At 46.6% G+C, this 19615-nt stretch overlaps 1 protein-coding gene across 2 annotated transcripts; it reads left to right on the forward strand.

Moving 5' to 3' along the window:
* Window positions 1-380: 380 nt before the first annotated feature.
* On the forward strand, window positions 381-12205 carry LOC128806937 (uncharacterized). Of its 2 annotated transcripts, XM_053976830.1 has the most exons (6): window positions 381-524; window positions 10942-11027; window positions 11131-11170; window positions 11272-11407; window positions 11710-11816; window positions 11944-12205. In XM_053976830.1, the coding sequence occupies exons 1-6, from the start codon at window positions 384-386 to the stop codon at window positions 12055-12057; spliced, it is 624 nt and encodes a 207-aa protein (XP_053832805.1). In that variant the 5' UTR covers window positions 381-383; the 3' UTR covers window positions 12058-12205. The 2 variants fall into 2 exon arrangements, 1 of the variants encoding a protein (XP_053832805.1); XR_008436985.1 differs by lacking the exons at window positions 381-524; window positions 11710-11816; window positions 11944-12205 and having other exon boundaries at window positions 11014-11027; window positions 11112-11170; window positions 11272-11529.
* Window positions 12206-19615: the final 7410 nt, after the last annotated feature.

A 19615-nucleotide genomic window follows, 5' to 3' on the forward strand; every position in this document is an offset into this window, starting at 1 on the left:
TTGTATTACTATTTTTATAACCATTTTATTATTATTAAACTTTAAAAATTTAAAAATCCAAGTGACTGGAGTTTTTCACAACTTCCATGTACGAATGGTTGGAGAGAAACCCGGCGGTCTCGCACCTCGTTACTGATGGATTTGGACCCGGCATTTGCCCCCGAGTGCCCCCGGCCTCGGCGCTGCCCGCGCGAGGCCCGGGCCGCAGGCACGCACGCGCGGGCGCCGGCAGCGGCTCGCCGCTGACGCCTGGTGGCAAACAGCAGTACTGCAGCGGGGGGAGCGCGCACGCGCGTTTTCCAGCGGAAGCCCTTTGCGCGTGGGAATAAAGGGCGAAACGGAAACCCCCGCGCGCATGCGTGGTGTTGTGGAGAGGGCAGCGCATGCGCAGTGGCGTGCCCGGCACGGAGCCGGGGAGGTGTCGCGGGGCTGGGCCCGCCCGGGAGCCTCTCCGAGAAAAGAAAACCTGCGCTTTCTCCCGCCCGGGCCGAGGGGCAGCAGAGGGGGGAGCAACACCTGAGCAGGTGGGGCAGTGCTGGGGCGCAGGGAAGATGCGGCTGGGGCTGGAGGCAGAGCTTGCAGGCTTCTCACATTTAAATGAACGTGGAAAGCAGGGAGAGAGGTGGTACGAAAGCACTATGGGTGCTCGGGCAGGTGAGACATGACTCAGGGGAGGGAGTCGCTTTCCTGAGCTCCTGAAGGTCCACTTGCCTCTCTCAGGAGCAGTCGTGAGAAGTTCCCCGTTTGGAGCTGGGCTCCAAAAGGAAAGAACCAGAAACTGCTTCTTCCGATAAATCCCTAAGTGTGGGAGGCCGTATGAAGCTCACTGCTGTAAGCAGCCAGTAACTTTCACGGATATTTTAACTGTTAAAAACGGTGACTTGTATTTCCTCTGTGCACAAGTGACTTGGCTCTCCCATGTGGGATTCACTGAGGCTGTGAATTGCAATCCAGAGCATCTCCAGCCTTCTGGTGCTCGGGGCTGTGGCGTTTGTTGCGCACGAAACATCCCAGGCTGTCCATCCCAGGTCTGGATGTGCATTTCCACAGTTCCTCAGAGTGGTAAAAGGCCAAGAGGGTGGTGGGAAGGGCTTTCTCCCAGACCTGGGCATCCTCAAGACAGCTCAAGTTTCGTTTTGTTTCCCAGCCCAGGGCTAAGCTGGAGAAAAGGAGGAGAGAGTAGCAAGTGGGACTCCCATGTTTAGATCCATCCTTGGATCCCAGGTTCTCCCAGTGGGTCTGTGGTGCCCAAAGGAAGGAGATGCTGGGAGTACCTGTTTCTCCACCTGTTGAGCTTGGAAGAGACACTGAGCATGAAGTTGCAGGGAAGCTGCACTTGTGTAGTGACTGGAGAAGAAGCATCTTGCCCGTCATCCCCCCACCAGCACGTGCCATGGTCATTTTCCCTCTGGGTCCTTGTTTCCCTCTGTGTCTCTGTATCCCTCTGTCCTTGCTGTGTGTTTAGCACCATGTCTTTTTCTCTTTTTCCTGAAGACACCAATTGGAGTTCTGGCCTGGGTGAGGTGGATGCTTGCCAAGGGTTTGTTTGCAGGTGTGTTTGCTGTGTCCCCACAGTACACTGCTTCGAGCACGGCATAGCAAGGAGCTGCTTGCTCTATACGCTTACACCTGCTTCACGATCCCTGCTCATCACAATAACCCATGAATTTTCCCACCTCTTGGCCAAATAAACTTTCTGGGGTAACTTCGGTGATCTCCCACAGAAGATCCCTCATCTGCCTCATGACCACCGTGACAGATGGTGATTGAAGCTCCCTTCTAAGGACTGGGACTGAGACCCCTATAATCCTAACACAGGGGCGCTGGCCTGACTGAAGCAGGATGTTTGCCAAGTGTTGCCTGCAGGTGTGTTCACTGGCCCAAGAAAACAATGGGTCTCGCTCACTGCTGAAATTGACTTGCCCTGCTTCGGAACATGGACTGTCTGGACCTGCTTTTCAATAGACTCGTTTCTTCACTACCTGTTCCCCCCAGCTCTACAGAGGACTATGAAAGACCCCTAAGTTAACCAAGACTTTGAGATTCTCCCTGATGAATGACAGATCTATTGGCTGGACCACAAGGATTTAGTCTCTCCATTGGTAGCTATATCCCCCTTCCCCTCTTTCTCTCCCTCTCTCTATCCTACATCTCCTTTCTAATCCCTCTATCACATTTGTTGTGGGCACTCAATAAAAGGTGCATTTGTTGTGATTAAACTGATGGTCCTCTGCTGTTTGCGTTTTCCACTTTGGGAGTGGTAAAACGAACCATGATAACCCCACTTGCGCTAGCAGATTGTGACAGTGATGCCCATCCCAGTTTGGTTTTTTGTTTGTTTGGGGTTCTTTATTTATTTGGTGTTTTTGGGGTTTCAGGTTTTTTTTTTTTTGGTGTTTGAGGTCTTTTAAATTTTTTTTTTTCAATTTCATCCTGCACAGCATTCTTCCTTTTCTTCCTGTGTGCTCTCTGCTTCCACTCCCTCTCTCTGCCCCTCGCCCGTGACAGCGAGGCTGGGCAGGAGCTTCGACCCTTCTGGGGGCTGCCCCCCTTTCTTGTTGCGGCAGAGTCCCTTTCGGGGGGGATGTACATGTGGAAAGGGATGGAAGCAAGTGCTGGGCTGCTGTCCAGGGCAGTTAAGACTCCTTCTGTGCCTTCTTTGGAGGCCAGGAAAAAGGGGTGAAGACTCGGGTGAAGACTCGGGGCTCTGGTGTCATTTGGGGCACCCTAAGGTCCCTAGGAGAGGGACGCACGCTGCGGCGGAGGAGCAGGTGGGTGGCGAATGAGGGGGGGTCCTGCCGGGTGCCGTCCCCCTGAGGGACCCAAAGCTGCCCCAAAATGCACAGGGAGGGGGGTGTGTAGAATACTAAAACCTGGCAAGTCTTTCATTTTTATAGGTATTGGTAAAAATAGGACTTAATCACTAAATTAATTTGGAAAGAAACCCTCTCTCTATACACTCATTTGTATCCAAGCATGTAGGAAACTCTGACTGGGCATGGGTAGTAGTTTTGAAAATAATGCCATAATGTTTTGATCTAGGAATGAAGTAAGTGCCCTGAAACCATCAGAACAGCTGCAGGGGCTGAAGGGAATAGAAAGGGCGCTCTGGCACCTTTTGCCTCCATTCTCTGCCAGTCCCCAAATCGTGTCGCAGTCCTGTAAGAGGCGTTTGTCATCCAGACTGCCAAAATGAAGACCTGTAAAATCCTAGCTCTGCCTTTTGTTTAACGTGTTTTTACTTCATATTTATGTCATCACAGAAAGCAAGGAAAGGAGAAATGTGACTGGTTCCCACTATTGCTGTGTGCAGGCATTTTGAAAGGCTGGTGTACTTATGTTCTCTTTTTCCACTCCAAGCTTGACTTTTCCCCTCCTTTTTCGAGGTCTGCTGCTTTGGGTGTCCCAAGGAGGGCTGGGTTCCTCAGCAGGGGTCTTAGGCATTGGTGCTGATTCTGCTTTTTCTGAAGGTTTATCAAAGTGTGCTTCCAAAATGACTATTTTCTCCAGTGGAAAGCTTTCCCTCAATGACCATCAATGCATGTGGGTGTTTTAATCGTCTAACCAGATGGACTAAGAAAAGCCAACACCTGGTAGTAGATTTCTGTTTGGTCTGTGACTGTGAGAAGTGGGCTGTGTGCTGGACAGGGAGAGGCGCTGTTGGAGAGTGGCAACAGCGCCAGGTGTGAGCTGTGAGGATGATGAGGGCTCAGAGCAGCCCCAGGTGTGAGCTGTGAGGATGATGAGGGCTCAGAGCAGCCCCAGGTGTGAGCTGTGAGGATGATGAGGGCTCAGAGCAGCCCCAGGTGTGAGCTGTGAGGATGAGGACTGGGGTGGCTCCTGCCGGGGGCAGAATTAGGGAGAGGGTTTGCCTCAGATCCCTTTTGCATGGAGCTGCTGGAGCAGAGGGGTTTATGGGAGGCTCCCGGGGCTGTCTCATGGAAGGACGGTGGGAGCATCTGACAGGGTTTGGGGGATCACCTGGATACACCCTTGGCTACGTGGAGCATTGCTCAAAGGAGGTGCCGAGGGACAAACCTTTGTGCTGGGAAGCAGCAGCCAAATAGGTAAGCCGGTGTGGATTTGTAGCGGGGACTTTTCTCCTTTCCCTTTTAAATTTCATCTTGCCAATCTCTCCCCAGTGCACCCAGAAAAAAAAAAAAAAAAAAGAGATTATGAGGACAAAAGAAATTCAAAATGAGGGAAGCAGCTCCTCTTCCACTATTGTCTGTGTTTGAAGTGGGAGGGATCCCTCTTCACTTGTGGTTTTGAGGGTATTGATTGAAGGAAAACCTGCCTTTTCCAGGGTGTTAAGGTGAAGCGATACGCGAATAACTAAATAGACTCTTCAACCTGGGGTAGTTATGAAGTGGGTCTGTGTGTCAGCGCCCGGCACAAGTGAGATCGCTCTCCAAAAACCTGTGCCCCGAGGCTCGCTCTGACCCACCCTTTTATTCACAAAGATGTTCCATATGCAACACATTGCACAACTTTACCATGCATATTCAACCCTTGGCCCTTCCTGTCCTCGCCTCTCATGCTAAATAGGTCCACGCCCTTCTGGGCACGCGTGGTTTGCTGTGGTGGTCGCATGGGGGTCTCGGGGGTCTTCTGAGGCTGAAGATTTTGGTCTTCCTCATGACTGAACTTTTGAACTTTTCCTCTCTGTACGTGCGCTTTCGGTCCTTCAGTGTTTATCTGTGAACGTCTGTCAGTCTTGATAGGCTTAGAGACAGAGGGGCTTCTTTATCTGGGTTCTTTACATCCCTGGGTATTGTTCTTTTATGCAAGAAGCTTCAGAAATCTGCATTTTCTTATGCCCTTTGAACCATGGCAGAGGTTTCTTAAGTAATATGTTAAAATTCAACACATAACCCTACAAACTAAAATATAAATGCTTAATTCATTTTGATAACTTAAGTGAATTCCAAAAATCTCTATTTCAAGGGATATCACAGGGGTGACAGGGAATCCCTGTGTTCTATTTTAAATGGAAGGGGGGAAATATTGTTGTCGTATGATGGGTTTGATTTGGGGGTAGCCCCCCCATTGTCATCCTCCTAAGGTTTAAATTGAGGGGGCAGCCCTGTTTTCCATCCTTTTAAAGGGTTTGGATTGAGGTAGAAATGCCCTTTTCCCATCATTTGAAGGATTTCATTTGAGGAAAAGCCCTTCTTTTCTGCTATTATAGAGGGTGAAATTCATGGGGAGAACTCATTTATTTGCCCTTGTTGAAGTGAGGCGAGCACCTGAGTGTGGCGTAAGTTCCGGGGGTTGAATTGAAGGAGGCTGCAGCTCTCGCAGTGTTTGAAGGGTTGATATCGGGGTGTGCCGCTGCATTGGAGGGCGCTTCTTCTGCCCCTGGCCCGGCACCAAAGGTTCCGGCGCGGGAGCTGCTGGCGTTGCCTGGGGAGCTGCCGAGGTGGAAGGGGACTTGGGCGCGGCCGGGCTGGCGCGGGACTGCCGGAGCCGCGCCGGAGCGAGGCGTGCGGAGCCGCGGGGAGCTTTGCCGGGCCGGCGGGCGGGAGAGGCGGCGCGGGCGCTGCGCCGGTGCCGGCCGCTCCGTCCGCTCCGGGCGCGGGGCTCGGGCGCCGCCGGGGCCCCCTGGGCCCGGTGCCGGCCCCGCCGGGCAGGGGGAGCGGGCGGGGGGCTCCCGGCGCGGCGCCGCCTCTGCCTGCCGCAGGAGCCGCTTTCCTGCCGGGAGCCGCGCTCCGCCCGGTGCCGGCAGCGCGGCTTTTCATTTTCCGAAGGTCCTTGGTGTAGCGGTTTGGAAGTGGTTCTTAGGAATTGGTTGTATCGTTTTATTTTGTTAGTGGTTGGTGTATGATAAGGGACATGGTGTACTTCTTGAATGTTATGGTTCTTGGTTCAGGTGCTGATGGCAAGGATTTATTTGGATTGAGTTTTGTTGTTGGATTTTATTTTTGTGGAATTTGTTGGATTTTTTTTTTGTTGTTTTGATTTGTTTTGATTTTTTTGGTTGGATTTTTAAATAATATTTTTATACTATAAAAAGATAATTTAAAATTATATATTTTAAGGTTTACAATGTTTTTTATGGGTCGTGGCATGAAGTAGCGGTTAGGTTTTTAATTGGATTGTGGTGGCTTTTATTAGCGTGAGTATGTAGTGTTTGTTTTGGTGGGTTTGAGGCAGTGTCCTGTAGTTAATTAGTGAGGTTTTTGTAATATTGATGATTGCATTATTGTTTATTGTATTATAGAGGTTTTATTCATTTGGTATGTTTGATTGTCGTGTATGTTTTGTTGTTGCAGAGAATCTGGGAGATATTGTTTATGGTTACATTTATCTTTTGGCTTGGTGTTTATTTCCAGGTGGTATTTTAGTTTTGATGATGGTTTGAGGCATTATGGGTTTATTGAGTTAGGAATCATTTTTTTGTTGTTGTTAATTTAAGTTTTTATATTTTTTTTTGTAGTTTGATGTATTTGGTTGCTGGTTTTTATTCGTTTTATTTTTGGGAACATGGTTGTTTATATGGTGGATTTTTTTCGGTAGTTATTTTATTTGGGTGGTGATTTTTTTGTTTCTTAGTGGTTTAGATTTTTTTATATCGGTAATTGGTTTGGTGGTTTTTTAAGTTTATTTTATAGCGTATTGGGTTCTCTTTATGAGTTAGTGTTGAGGTAGAGTTTTGGGTTTTTTTTTTTGTTTTGTTTTGTTTTTTTTTTTGTAACGTTCAGGGTCTGTTGTAGGGTTTGGAGTTTAGTAAGTTAGTTGGATTTTTTTTTTTCTTTTTAGTGGTTTTTGTGATTTGCTGTGTGGGATTCTATAGGGTTTTTTTTTCATTTTTGTTTAATTTTTGTGATGTGATAAGAACTGTTAGTGAAAAGAGTGTAGTGTGGGGTTTTTTTGCTGGTAGTTGGTTGGCTGGTGGAGCCATTCTAATATTTTTGGACGGTATGGGTGGGAATTTGTTGCTGTTTGTATTGGCATTTTAGTTTTAGGTATTGGATCTTAAATGCAAAATTATAACTATAACTATAATGTAAGAAAACAAATCTAGAAATATAAAAATGGGAATATAAAACTTCCATTTTAAATATAAATAGAATACATATAAATAGAACATGTAACATAAATAATATTATCTATCACCGTAAGATGTTATAATGTTTGATATAAAGTATTTTATACTCTATAGAGTATTTTAGAGTATGTTTCTATAAGTACATATGAATATAGATTATAAATATAAATCAAATCCATATAAAATATCAATATAGAAATGTATAATTAATACATGTAGATAGATATAAAATACAAAATCATAGAAATTGATACAATACATAATGGATATTATACTGTATATGTCTTATTATACCACGTGACATGTCATATATTTTATATATCTAAATATAGTACATCAATAGACTGTAATATAATATGTAAGAAACTATAAATGTAAATATCAAAAGCATAAATAGAAAAATATTCAAATATAGTTTAAAATAAAGGGGTTTTTTAAATTTTCTATTTGGTAGTAGGCAGGGCTTTTATTATAAAAATTAAAAATATAAATAAAATAAATTAGAAAGGGCTTATTTGGTTTTTATTTGGTTAGAGGCAGGGTTTTTATTTTAAAAAAATATGAATATACATTTTATTTTGATATAATTCTAAAAATAGAAATAGATAATCAATGTATAAAGATAGATAAAAAATAGAAAGTGTAAATAAAAATAAGTAATAGGAAGAGATAGAATATAAATAACACCATACATCAATCTACATTTACAATGCAAATTTCAATATAAATGCGAAAAACATAGATAAATTTAAACACAGTTTAGAAGAAAGGGGGGTTTTTTTTAGGTTTTGACTTGGGTAGAGGCAGGGGTTTTATTATAAACAATATAAACCTTTTAGAAATATTAATCTAAATATAGAAATATGTAATCAATATCTTAAGATATGTATAAAATATAAAATAAAATAAATTATAAGCAATAGGAATGAATGTAAGAAATTATAAAATTATCGTTATACATGAATATACATTCTAAATCAAACTGTGAATATAAATATGAAACATAAGAATAAAATAGATTGAAAAATAGTTTAAAAGAAAAGATTTTTTATTTTGGTTATTATTGGGTTAGAGGCAGGTTTTTTGTTTGTTTTTTTTTTGTCGGTGTTTTTTGGTTTCGTGCGGGCTGTTTAGGCGCATTTATTGCAGAGGATGTTTTGAAGGGGGTCGCGCCTGTTCTTCTTTGCGCGCCTTCCCCGCCTGCAGCCCCAGGGCGGGCGGCAGTGCCGCCGCCTTGTGGCCAGAGTGCGGTACTGCAGCCGTCGCCCGAGGTCCTCCCGCGGCCGCCATCTTGGGAGTGGGTTGTCGCGGACTCGCTTGACCTTCCCAATATGGCGGCAAAAAAGGCGGGAAAAACGAGGACCACGGTCTGTTTACTGCACTGCCTGCACGCCACCCTGACGCCGGCGCCGCCCCGCGGGATTTTTTACGCTTTTTCCCGTGCCGTGGCCACGGGCTGTGAGCTCAGCGTCTCCGCAGGCGGTCAGGTTGTGAGCGGGCGCCGACAGGCATCGGCAAAAACGCCTCTCCCTTCCGAGGGCCTCACGCGGCCGCCATCTTGAAAGTGTCGCGGCGGCCGGGACACTCTTGACCTTCTCAATATGGCGGATAGAAAAAAAAAACAAAAACAAAAACAAAAAAAACAAACAAAAAAAAAAAAAAACAAAAAAAAAAAAAAAAAACACAGCGCGGGAAAATCGTGGTCCGCCTGCTGCACTGCCCGCGCGCCACGCAGGCGCCGCCCCGCCGGGATTTCCCGCGGCCTTGCCAGTACTGCGGACACGGGCTGTTGCCACACTTGCGCCGCGGGCGGGTGGGTTTCAGGCAGCATTTTTCTTTTAAATAAGAGATCGTTAATATTAATATCATAGAGCTAGAATTTGGTTACAGGCAGGGCTTTTATTTTAAATAACAGAACTATTTTTGCAATATAAATATAGAAATGTATCATATATATATCTAGATCTATAAAAAGATAAAATAGAAATAAATAGAAGTCATAGGAAAATATTTAATATAGAATCGAAATAACATCATGCATCAATATACATGATAAATGGGAATGTGAAAAGTATAAATATGAAAGATAGTTAGAGAGAGTTTAAAAGAAAAGGATTTTGGAGGGGTTGTATTGGGTTAGAGGCAGTGTGTTTTAGTTTGTGTGCGGGTGTTTTTTGGGCCATTTATTTTTCAGGATTTTTCCAAGGGGATCGCCCCCGTTCTTTTCTGCCTCCCTTCCCTCCGGGCGAGCGGCAGCCCCCGGCTGTGGCCGGCGGCGGTGCTGCCGCCTTGTGGACAGAGAGCGGTACTGCAGCCCCCCCCCCCAGCCAGCGCCCTGCCCCTCGCCGCTGGGTGCCGGCTGAGGGGGGAAGGACGGCTGCCGAGCGTGGGAAGGGCGAGGCGCGGGAGCGAGCGGCAAGCGGGGCGGTGTCTGTAAATAGAGGGGAGGGGTGAAGGAGATTCGGGAGAGCAAAGGGACCCGATGACCGAGAAGAACGGCAGCGGCGAGGGCGGCCCGGCGGGGCCGCTTTCGGCGGGCGGCGGAGGCGCGGTCGCAGCGCTCACGGGCCGGGGGCGGCGGGCGGGGGGCGAGCGGCGTCGGAACAGGGCTGCACTCCCCTTTCCCGATCCCCGCGCGCGTCCCTCTCTAGACGCTGGAAGCGACCGCGTGCCGGAAAATGCCGCCGGGGCGGCGCGCGGGCGGCGGAGCGGGGCCCCGGCTTTCCCCGCCCCTCCTGCCGCCATCTTTGGAAGGTCAAGCGAGTCGTCGCCGTCCCGCCGCGTCCCTGTCTCGTCCCGCCGCGTTCCCGCCGCCTCCCCGTGCTTCCCCGCCGTCTCCACTCTGACACGATCCGCCCCCGTCCCGGACCCCCTCCGCTGCAGGGAAATGCAGGAGAACGCGAAAGCATCGGGGCAGAGCAGCCGCTGGAGGTGCCCGAGCCGTCTCCCCCTTGCCCGCAGGGCCGGAGTTGCCCACCGCCGGCAGCTGACAGGTACGCTGACAGCACGGGCGGCTCCGGCACGCTTTGCCTCGCTGTGTTCCGGTGCCGTGCTGCTGCGGGAGGACGGGGCCAGCGCTCCAAAGGCCAGCGCAGAGCGCTGGCGAATGGGAGGCGAGGAAGGCTTGGGCTAAGGATGGATTGAAACCGGGCTGCCTGTAAGTGCGCAGAGAGACCTTTGTCGTCCACGCTGCCAAAAGGAGCACCTGGTACACCCTATAGGTGTGCCTTGTGTTGCACGTGTTTTCATTTCCTGTTTGTGTCATCCCAAAAAGCAGGGACGGAGCAAATGGGACTGGTTCCCACTGTTGCTGTGTGAAGGCTTTTTACAGGCTGCTGTATTGATGTCATCTTTTTTTCACCCCAAGCTTGGCTTCTCCCATCCTTTTCCTGTGGCTGCTGAATTGGGTGTTCCCAGGAGGGCTGGGTTCCTCAGCAGGGGGTCTTAGGAGTTGCTGTGGATTCTGATTTTTCTGAAGCTGTATGGAGGCGTGCTAGCGAATCAGCTCTTTTCTCTCCTGAAAAGCTTTCCATCTATGTCCACCCGTGCGTCTCTGTGTTTTAATCACGTAGGCAGACGCGTTGAGGTTTTTACTTTCTAGGCCAAAAGCTGAGGCAGATGAGTGTTTGCTTTGTCTGTGTGAGGAGTGGCATTTGTGCTGGAGAGCTGCGGTTGGGAGGAAAAGATGGACTAAAGGTGCTCTGGGGACGGGCACGGGAGGAAACGCTTGCAGAGAAAGGCGAGGCAGTGATGATTGCGGAGGAGAAATGAGAGGTGGTTGCTTCCGATCCGTGGGGACTTTCCTTGGGAGTGATGGATCAGAGAGCGTACGGAAGCAGAGAGCATCTTCTGGCTGTTGCTGCTCCGTAAACTTCTCCCTGGCTTCACAGGTCCGTGCTGGAGAGTGGGAGAAGGGTCCCTGCTGGCTGCCGTGTCCTGGGTGGGCACAGAACTCTGACCTTGGCCAGATGGGCTGGTGAGTATTGAATCAATCCCTGCCTCCTCGTGAACAAGTTGTTTGAAGGACTTGTCGGCAGGGACGGCTTTTAGCCGGCTGCAGTTCGGTTTCTTTCTCACAGGTTTCCGGGTGTTTTGATCCTGACGTCGCCAAAGCCTCAGGTTTGCTGAACTGGGGCTCTTACCTGTGTGACCCGTGAAATGTCCCGGAAGCTGATCGATGTCTTTGTGCTCCTGCTGTGTTCATTTGGGCTGTGCTTCAGGCTTCTCTCCCGGGGCCCTTGCCGTTGCTGTATCTCTTGGATGCCGTGCAGAACGGAATCAGGCAGCCAAGCCTCAGGTTCACCTTCTCCCTCACCCTCTGCGCTGCTCGTGTGGCACAGCAGATCCTGAAGCCAGGTACTGGAACGTGCTGCGTGTGTCACTGCTGGGGTGAAAAACAGAGCCCTGGGGAGTGTTGATCCCCTCACCTGCTCTCTGCTCGTGCGCTCTTGCCTGAGCTTTTCCTCCTGGGCAAGAGAAGGGGAGGGTGGGCAGCAATGGGAACGCGCCTCAGAGCAAAGGCCTTCTGCAGTTGCCGGGCTGTTCTCCCAGCTCGGAGCGCTGCACGCACACTGACTGCAGCTTCCACGAATTGTCGTCGGTGCTTGTGGATTGGGAGCGCTGTCCTCCTCCACCATGCCAGCCTTTTCTCTTTACAGAGGAGCACGTGTACATAAGGGTAAAGAGATTCCTTCTGTCGCACCGGTGTTTGGACCTGAGGAAGGTACCGGGTTTTCTCCAGCTTTTCTACAGTTTTGATTTTGAGGTGAGAGTCCCATTTTAGGTATACAGTAATTCTTCAGAAATGTATTAAAAACAGCCATAAAAATACGACGAGACCTCATTCTCCCACGGGTAGTTAATTAGAAGCGTCTTTCTTCTGTTTCATATAGGAATTCAAAATGTTATTTCTGTGGGGTCTTGGTTGTTTTCTTGACACTAACGCACAAGGAGTTGTGCTGCGTATGCTCTGTGAGCACAAGAAGAGAATGTTCTGCCCCGGCTAGCTACAATTCCTCTTTGAGTTTAGGTTAGTAACTTTGAGTTCAACTGAAGTATTTTAGAAACAGCAACTTCTAAAATTCCATTTCCACTGCATGTTTGGGCTGCAGACTGACTGTTCCCAGTGGATGTTAGCGATTAAATTTGGTAGGAATGGAAATGGAGAAGTCCAGAAGAAGCTGTGGTGAGCCCTGAGCTGGCACTCGGAGGGAACCGGGGTTTTGTGCTCTTAGGAGCAGGTATCCTTAGGAAATGTCGGAATGTCTGACGGTGGTATTTTTCTTTGTGGCTTCCAGTACAAAACAGCACGAGTGGATCCTCAGATTTCTTGGGGAAGGGCTGCGTGACAAACATTGCTGTGAGCTCTATGTCTACCAGAGGATTTTCCGGGTCATTCTTGCCTTTTTCAGCAGTCCTTTGTGTGACCAGGGCTCCCAGGTAAGAATTGAAAAAGAACAGTTCCCAAATACCCCAAAACCACAAAAGCTTGTATTGGCCTCGAGATCTCAAGTACCAAACAGAAAGGAATAGCTGATTCTGCCTTGGTCCTCTTGAAAATCTGTTCCTTGTTGGTTTTGTGGATGTGTGGATGGGGAAATAATTTTGCTTGTGTCTAAACCAGTCCCATCCTTATCCCCTGAAACTGGGACCGGTTCCTGCCGTCGTGGAGCCTCACGGGGGTGCCGTGGTTTTGCTCCTGCAGTCGGGGCCTTTTCTTTTTGGGGTCTCTATTTCCCCAGCCAGCACGTTTGTCACCTGCACAGTGCTTCGGCAGGAGGGAACCTCGCCTGCCGGGAGCTCTCGGGTTTGGGAGCATCCACCCTGAGGATTTCAGGTATCAAAACCTCGGACAAAAAGAGAAAATTGTCTTGCTACCTGAATACTCCTTGTAAGAGCAGCACCTGTGGTGTGAAGCGTTGAAGGGAGAATGTCTTTCCTTCTCTGGAGTTGCTGAGAACAGGCGGTGTTCATTTTAGCTGGAAGTTGATGGGGTACCAGCCAAATTGCTCATTTTATTTTAGATAATCAGATCTTGGCTGTAAAAGAACAAGTTGCATTCTCTGTTTCAGCGTCGTATTCTGGAGATACGACAGAGTGCTGCCCGTGTCACCTCTAGAGCTGCCCATGAGCTGATAGAGGATCACAGCCTCCTCTCGGGGGTCCTGCACGGCTTAGAGAAAAGGTAACCAGGGAAGTACGGGAGAAATGGGGACAATTTCCTGTCCACGGCTGAAGAATGACGTGGCTGAGGATGAAAGCAAGGGGGACAGACCTGGAGACGGGGGCACACCGAGGGCTGCACTGGCAGAACTTGCTGAACTCTGAGATGTCCCTTGTGTTTTTGAGAAGAGAATCAAGAGGCTTTCAGGTGGTGGTAGGAGGGACGATGGTGGGGGGGCTGTGTGATTTGGGAATCACTTCCTTGACAAAGCAAAAGGACACCTTGTGCTGGTGTCTTTAGCTTTTAAATTTCAAGCACCCTCAGTTCCCATCCTGTCACAGGACCTGCTGCACAGGAAGTGGCACAGTAATGCATTTGAGCTGTCTCTAGAACGTTATTTCTCCTCCCCTTGCCTCTCCCTGACAAAAAAAATCTCTTCTGCAAGCACAGAGTGCCCTGACAGGTTCAGGCAAGTGCACCAAAAGTGCCCTAGAATATGGTCCCCTGTAGGAGATGGACCAGCTGCTGGTGAGGATCTGCCTTTCAAATGTGGTTTTCTTTTTTTTTTTTTTTTTTTTCTTTTTGTTCTGTTTTATTTTGTTTTTCAGGTTTCTGGAGAACAAGGTGATAAATAAAATGATTTCCTTACTCCATCCTCTATGGCTAATAAATTTAGGAGACAAGAGAGAAAACAGGAATCGGTCGCAGATGCTGCTGTTGAGATGGATATATGATCTATCTATCTGTAGATAGATATATGTATATACGTATATCTGTGTAGTGATAATAATGGGATTTTTTATGATACGTTGCTTCACCGTTGTATATTTTTAATAAAGTGAGATTTTAAGTTATTAGTTATGATATTTTATTATAGTTATTGGCTAAAGTAACATTTTCTTGTATTTTATTGGTATCAAGTAATTAATGTTAATCGTTAATTGGTAAGAGTTTGTAATGAATTATTAAGCTGTGAATATTGTTCATTAAGGTACGTCTTTTTTAACTGTAGGTATTTTCATGTGTTTATATGGGTTTTTATGTTAATGATTTGGGGTTTTGATGTTATGAATATATTAGTATTTTATTAGGTTTTTCTTGTTAGTTTAGTTGTTTGGTGTGTAGATTATTCATGAAGTATGTTTATCTATAAATGTTTTAAATTTAAGTTATAAATCTACTTGTTAAGGATTTTTGTAGAGTTCTATGTAAAAATTTAAATCGGTAGGGGAGATAAAAAGCGGTAATTATTAATAAGATGAGTATTTTAGTTTTTAATAATGATTTAAGTTATTTAGTGATGTTTTAATTCTTGAAAATATTATTTCGTTATTTTTTATTTATGTGTGATTGATTAATTTAAAATTTTTGTAATGTTTTTGTAAATTGATTTCTTGTGATTTCATCAATTTATATATTTTTTAAATGTTTTATATTTATGATTGTGTGTGAATAATAAAAAATGAACAGTTGTTTTATTTTGTAAGGTAGTATGTTTAAAGATGTTCCTATTTGGCAGTAATTTATTTAATGTTATAGATGTGTTATTGTTTCATTTGGCTAGTTAATAAGTAAGTTCATTTAATGTGGTTCAAGTGTGAGTTGTAGTTATTTTAGGTGTTAAAAGAGATGCAGAAATAATAGAATTAGGTTATTAAAAGGTAGTACTGTTTTGATACTGAGAAGTAAATTTGTGTTGGAGCGATTGGGTATTTTTGGGTGGGTGTTCTTTTTTTTGGTTGTTTGTTTGTGTTTTTTTTGTTTTTGTTTTTTTTTGGGTGTTTTTTTAATGTATTATTGTTAAGTTTGGTCTTAGTGGATTAATTGTTTTAAATTGTAGGTTTGCTGTTTTGAGGTAACTTCTTTGTGGTTTGGTGTGGTTTGGGGGTTGTTTTGTAACTAAATATTGTACAAGTATTTGTTTGTAATGATTTGAGTAATTTGACTTTTGGTGGTTTACCTGTCATTTGGGGTATGAGTGTATAAATGTTATTTGAAGAGTTTATGTTATGTGTAAGTTTTTTGATTTGCAATTTAGTGTTTGTAAAGGATAAGGTTAGTTGTGAGGAGGTATACAAACGAGACACGTTGAGAAGAGATTTTTCGGGTTGGTGACTGATAAACAGTGTATTTGGATGCGTGGTTTTAGTTAGTGTTACTTGTTTGTTCTGTTTTGGTTGTGGAACTATTTCTTTTAGGGTTTTTTGGTGTGTTTTAAATAAGGCTTGACACAGTGAGTAGGACTCGTGTGTGATTTTTCTTTTTTGAAGTGTGGAAACTTAAGTATAACGTGTTCTTTAGGTTCTGAAATTGACGGGACTACTTTCTCGGCTACTTACTGAGTCTTGTAGTTGAGTAGGTTTTTGTAACTCTGATTTTGAAATCAAAGAAGAAAACTGAGGAGACGAAGGAGGTAGAGAAGTTTATCTCCTTCTAGGACAGAAAGGCTTTAGCGCAGAAAGTGCTGGGTCTGATGTGGCGCGGGGGTTTCCGTGCGCCGGCCGGGCCGGGCGCGGGGCTCGGCGGCAGGAGAGCGGCGAGCTGTGCGCGTGCGCGGGAGGCGCGCTGCCGCGGGGAGCCGAGCGGAGCCGAGCGGAGCCGAGCGGCTCCGAGTTGAGGCGAGCCGAGCTGCGCCGAAGAGGCGAATCCAGCCGAGTCTAGCGGAGAACAGCCCGAGTGTAGGCGAGGGGCCGAACCGAGCCGAGCTCCGCCGAGCGCAGCATCCCGAGCAGGGCGGGCCGCCGGGGCGGGCTCGGGGTGGATCGGCGCTCTCTGAGGCTCCCCCTCTTGTCCCTCTCTCTACCAATCCTTCTTCCTTTCTTCCTCCTTCCCGTATTCCCCTTCTTTCTCTCTCTATCCCTTAGTTCCCTCTCTCCCCAAAGCCGACCCCTTTCTCTCCCTTTTCGGTCTCCCCTCCCGTCCCCCCCTCTACCCTTCCTTCCTCCTCCCCGTATTCCTGTTCTTTGTCCGCGGACCCTCCCCTCCTCTCCCTCGCAAACCCGACCCCCACTGCCCTGTCCCTATCCCGCTCCTCCGTTCTATTCCTCTTCTCTCCCTCCTCTGTGCACCGTCCCTCTTCCCCGCTCCCGGCCTTTCCCTTGCCCTCCCGCTTTCCTCCACAGCCCGACCTCCCTCCCTCCATACGCTGTCTCACGCCCTGCTAGCCCTCCTCTCTTGCCGTCGCCCCGTTCCTTCTTTCCCCGCAGCCGCGGGGCCGGGGGCGCCGGAGCATAAAGCCCAGAGGGCCGGAGCCCGGCGGCCCCGGGCCCTTGCGGGAGTCCCCCCGCACGGGGCCGGAGGCTCTCGGCGGATCCCCCCGTGCCGGTCAAACCCCGCCCGGCCCCGCCGGACCTGCGGCTTTGCCGGCATCGCGCTGAGAGCGGCCCCCGCTCGGTGCCGTGCCGTCCGTGCCGCGTCCCCGCCGTCTCTGCCGCTCCCTCTCTCTGCCCCTCGCCCGTGACAGCGAGGCTGGGCAGGAGCTTCGACCCTTCTGGCGGCTGCCCCCCTTTCTTGTTGCGGCAGAGTCCCTTTCGGGGGGGATGTACATGTGGAAAGGGATGGAAGCAAGTGCTGGGCTGCTGTCCGGGGCAGTTAGACTCCTTCTGTGCCTTCTTTGGGGGCCAGGAAAAAGGGGTGAAGACTCGGGGCTCTGGTGTCATTTGGGGCACCCCAAGGTCCCTAGGAGAGGGACGCACGCTGCGGCGGAGGAGCAGGTGGGTGGCGAATGAGGGGGGGTCCTGCCGGGTGCCGTCCCCCCGAGGGACCCAAAGCTGCCCCAAAATGCACAGGGAGGGGGGTGTGTAGAATACTACTAAATCCTGGCAAATGTTTCGTTTTTATAGGTATTGGTAAAAATAGGAAAGTATTGCTAAATTCATTTGGAAAGAAAGCCAGAACAGCCCCAGGTATGCGCTGTGAGGATGTAATGTATAATTAATATACGTGTATATAGAAATAGAAATAGAAAATAGAAAAAAAAATACAAAATCACAGAAATCGATACAATACCTAATAGATATTCTAGTGTATATGTCTTATTATACCACATTACATGTAATATATTATATCTATCTAAATATAGTACGTCAATATACTGTAATATAATATACAAGAGCATATAAATGTAAATATCAAAAGCATGAATATAGAAATATTCAAATATAGTTTAAAATAAAAGGATTTTTAAAATTTTGTATTTGTTAGTAGGCAGGGTTTTTATTGTAAAAATTAGAAATATAAATAAGTTAGAAATCTATGTATAGAAGTATATCATACGTACATTAAAATCTATATAAAAATTAAAATGTAAGTAAATAGAAGTATTAGCAGTATGTATGAAATATAATATATATAATATTTTATCTATCTTGTTATCTTATTATATATATTATATGCATTTATAAATATAATCCATCAATAGAAAGTATAAATGCAAATGTGATTATAATGATGAAAATATGCTATAAATATTTAAATATTGTTTAAAGAAAGGGCTTTTTTGGTTTTTATTTGGTTCGAGGCAGGGTTTTTATTAAAAAAAATATGAATATACATTTTATTTTGATAGACTTCTAAATATAAAAATATATAATCAATGTACAAAGATAGATATAAAATATAAGTAAAAATAAGTAATAGGAAGAGATAGAATATAAATAACGACATATATCAATCTACCTTTAAAATGCAAATTTGAATATAAATGCGAAAAATATATAGATAAATTTACAAACAGTTTAAAAGAGTTGTTTTTTTTTTTTTTTTTTTTAGGTTTTTACTTAGATAGATGCAGGGATTTTATTTTTAAAAATATAAACCTTTTAGAAATATCAATCTAAATATAGAAATATGTAATCAATATATTAAGACATGCATAAAAATATAAAATAAAATAAACTTTAAGTAATATGAATGAATGTAAGAAATTATAAAATGATCATTATACATCAGTATACATTTTAAATCAAAATGTGAATATAAATATAAAAAATATAAAAATAATATAGATTGAAATATAGCTTAAAAGAAAAGATTTTTTATTTTGGTTATTATTGGGTTAGAGGCAGGTTTTTTTGTTTTTTTTTTTTTTTTTTGTCGGTGTTTTTTGGTTTCGTGCGGGCTGTTTAGGCGCATTTATTGCAGAGGATGTTTTGAAGGGGGTCGCGCCTGTTCTTCTTTGCGCGCCTTCCCCGCCTGCAGCCCCAGGGCGGGCGGCAGTGCCGCCGCCTTGTGGCCAGAGTGCGGTACTGCAGCCGTCGCCCGAGGTCCTCCCGCGGCCGCCATCTTGGGAGTGGGTTGTCGCGGACTCGCTTGACCTTCCCAATATGGCGGCAAAAAAGGCGGGAAAAACGAGGACCACGGTCTGTTTACTGCACTGCCTGCACGCCACCCTGACGCCGGCGCCGCCCCGCGGGATTTTTTTCGCTTTTTCCCTTGTCGTGGCCACGGACTGTGAGCTCAGCGGCTGCGCGGGCGGTCAGGTTGTGAGCGGGCGCCGACAGGCATCGGCAAAAACGCCTCTCCCTTCCGAGGGCCTCACGCGGCCGCCATCTTGAAAGTGTCGCGGCGGCCGGGACACTCTTGACCTTCTCAATATGGCGGATAAAAAAAAAAAAAAAAAACAAAAAAAGCGCGGGAAAATCGTGGTCCGCCTGCTGCACTGCCCGCGCGCCACGCAGGCGCCGCCCCGCCGGGATTTCCCGCGGCCTTGCCAGTACTGCGGACACGGGCTGTTGCCACACTTGCGCCGCGGGCGGGTGGGTTTCAGGCAGCATTTTTCTTTTAAATAAGAGATCGTTAATATTAATATCATAGAGCTAGAATTTGGTTACAGGCAGGGCTTTTATTTTAAATAACAGAACTATTTTTGCAATATAAATATAGAAATGTATCATATATATATCTAGATCTATAAAAAGATAAAATAGAAATAAATAGAAGTCATAGGAAGATATTTAATATAGAATCGAAATAACATCATGCATCAATATACATGATAAATGGGCATGTGAAAAGTATAAATATGAAAGATAGTTAGAGAGAGTTTAAAAGAAAAGGATTTTGGAGGGGTTGTATTGGGTTAGAGGCAGTGTGTTTTAGTTTGTGTGCGGGTGTTTTTTGGGCCATTTATTTTTCAGGATTTTTCCAAGGGGATCGCCCCCGTTCTTTTCTGCCTCCCTTCCCTCCGGGCGAGCGGCAGCCCCCGGCTGTGGCCGGCGGCGGTGCTGCCGCCTTGTGGACAGAGAGCGGTACTGCAGCCCCCCCCCCCAGCCAGCGCCCTGCCCCTCGCCGCTGGGTGCCGGCTGAGGGGGGAAGGACGGCTGCCGAGCGTGGGAAGGGCGAGGCGCGGGAGCGAGCGGCAAGCGGGGCGGTGTCTGTAAATAGAGGGGAGGGGTGAAGGA

The sequence above is a fragment of the Vidua macroura genome, chromosome 4 (assembly GCF_024509145.1).
Source record: "Vidua macroura isolate BioBank_ID:100142 chromosome 4, ASM2450914v1, whole genome shotgun sequence".
In the NCBI taxonomy this organism is placed as follows: Eukaryota; Metazoa; Chordata; class Aves; order Passeriformes; family Viduidae; genus Vidua; species Vidua macroura.

Excerpts from the sequence above, each read along its gene's own strand:
- LOC128806937 (XM_053976830.1), top strand. The coding sequence starts at position 384 with ATGCGCAGTGGCGTGCCCGGCACGGAGCCGGGGAGGTGTCGCGGGGCT. Across the intron at positions 11,171-11,271 it reads TGACGTCGCCAAAGCCTCAG|GCTTCTCTCCCGGGGCCCTT; the intron begins GTTTGCTGAACT and ends GCTGTGCTTCAG. Across the intron at positions 11,817-11,943 it reads TCTACAGTTTTGATTTTGAG|GAATTCAAAATGTTATTTCT; the intron begins GTGAGAGTCCCA and ends TGTTTCATATAG.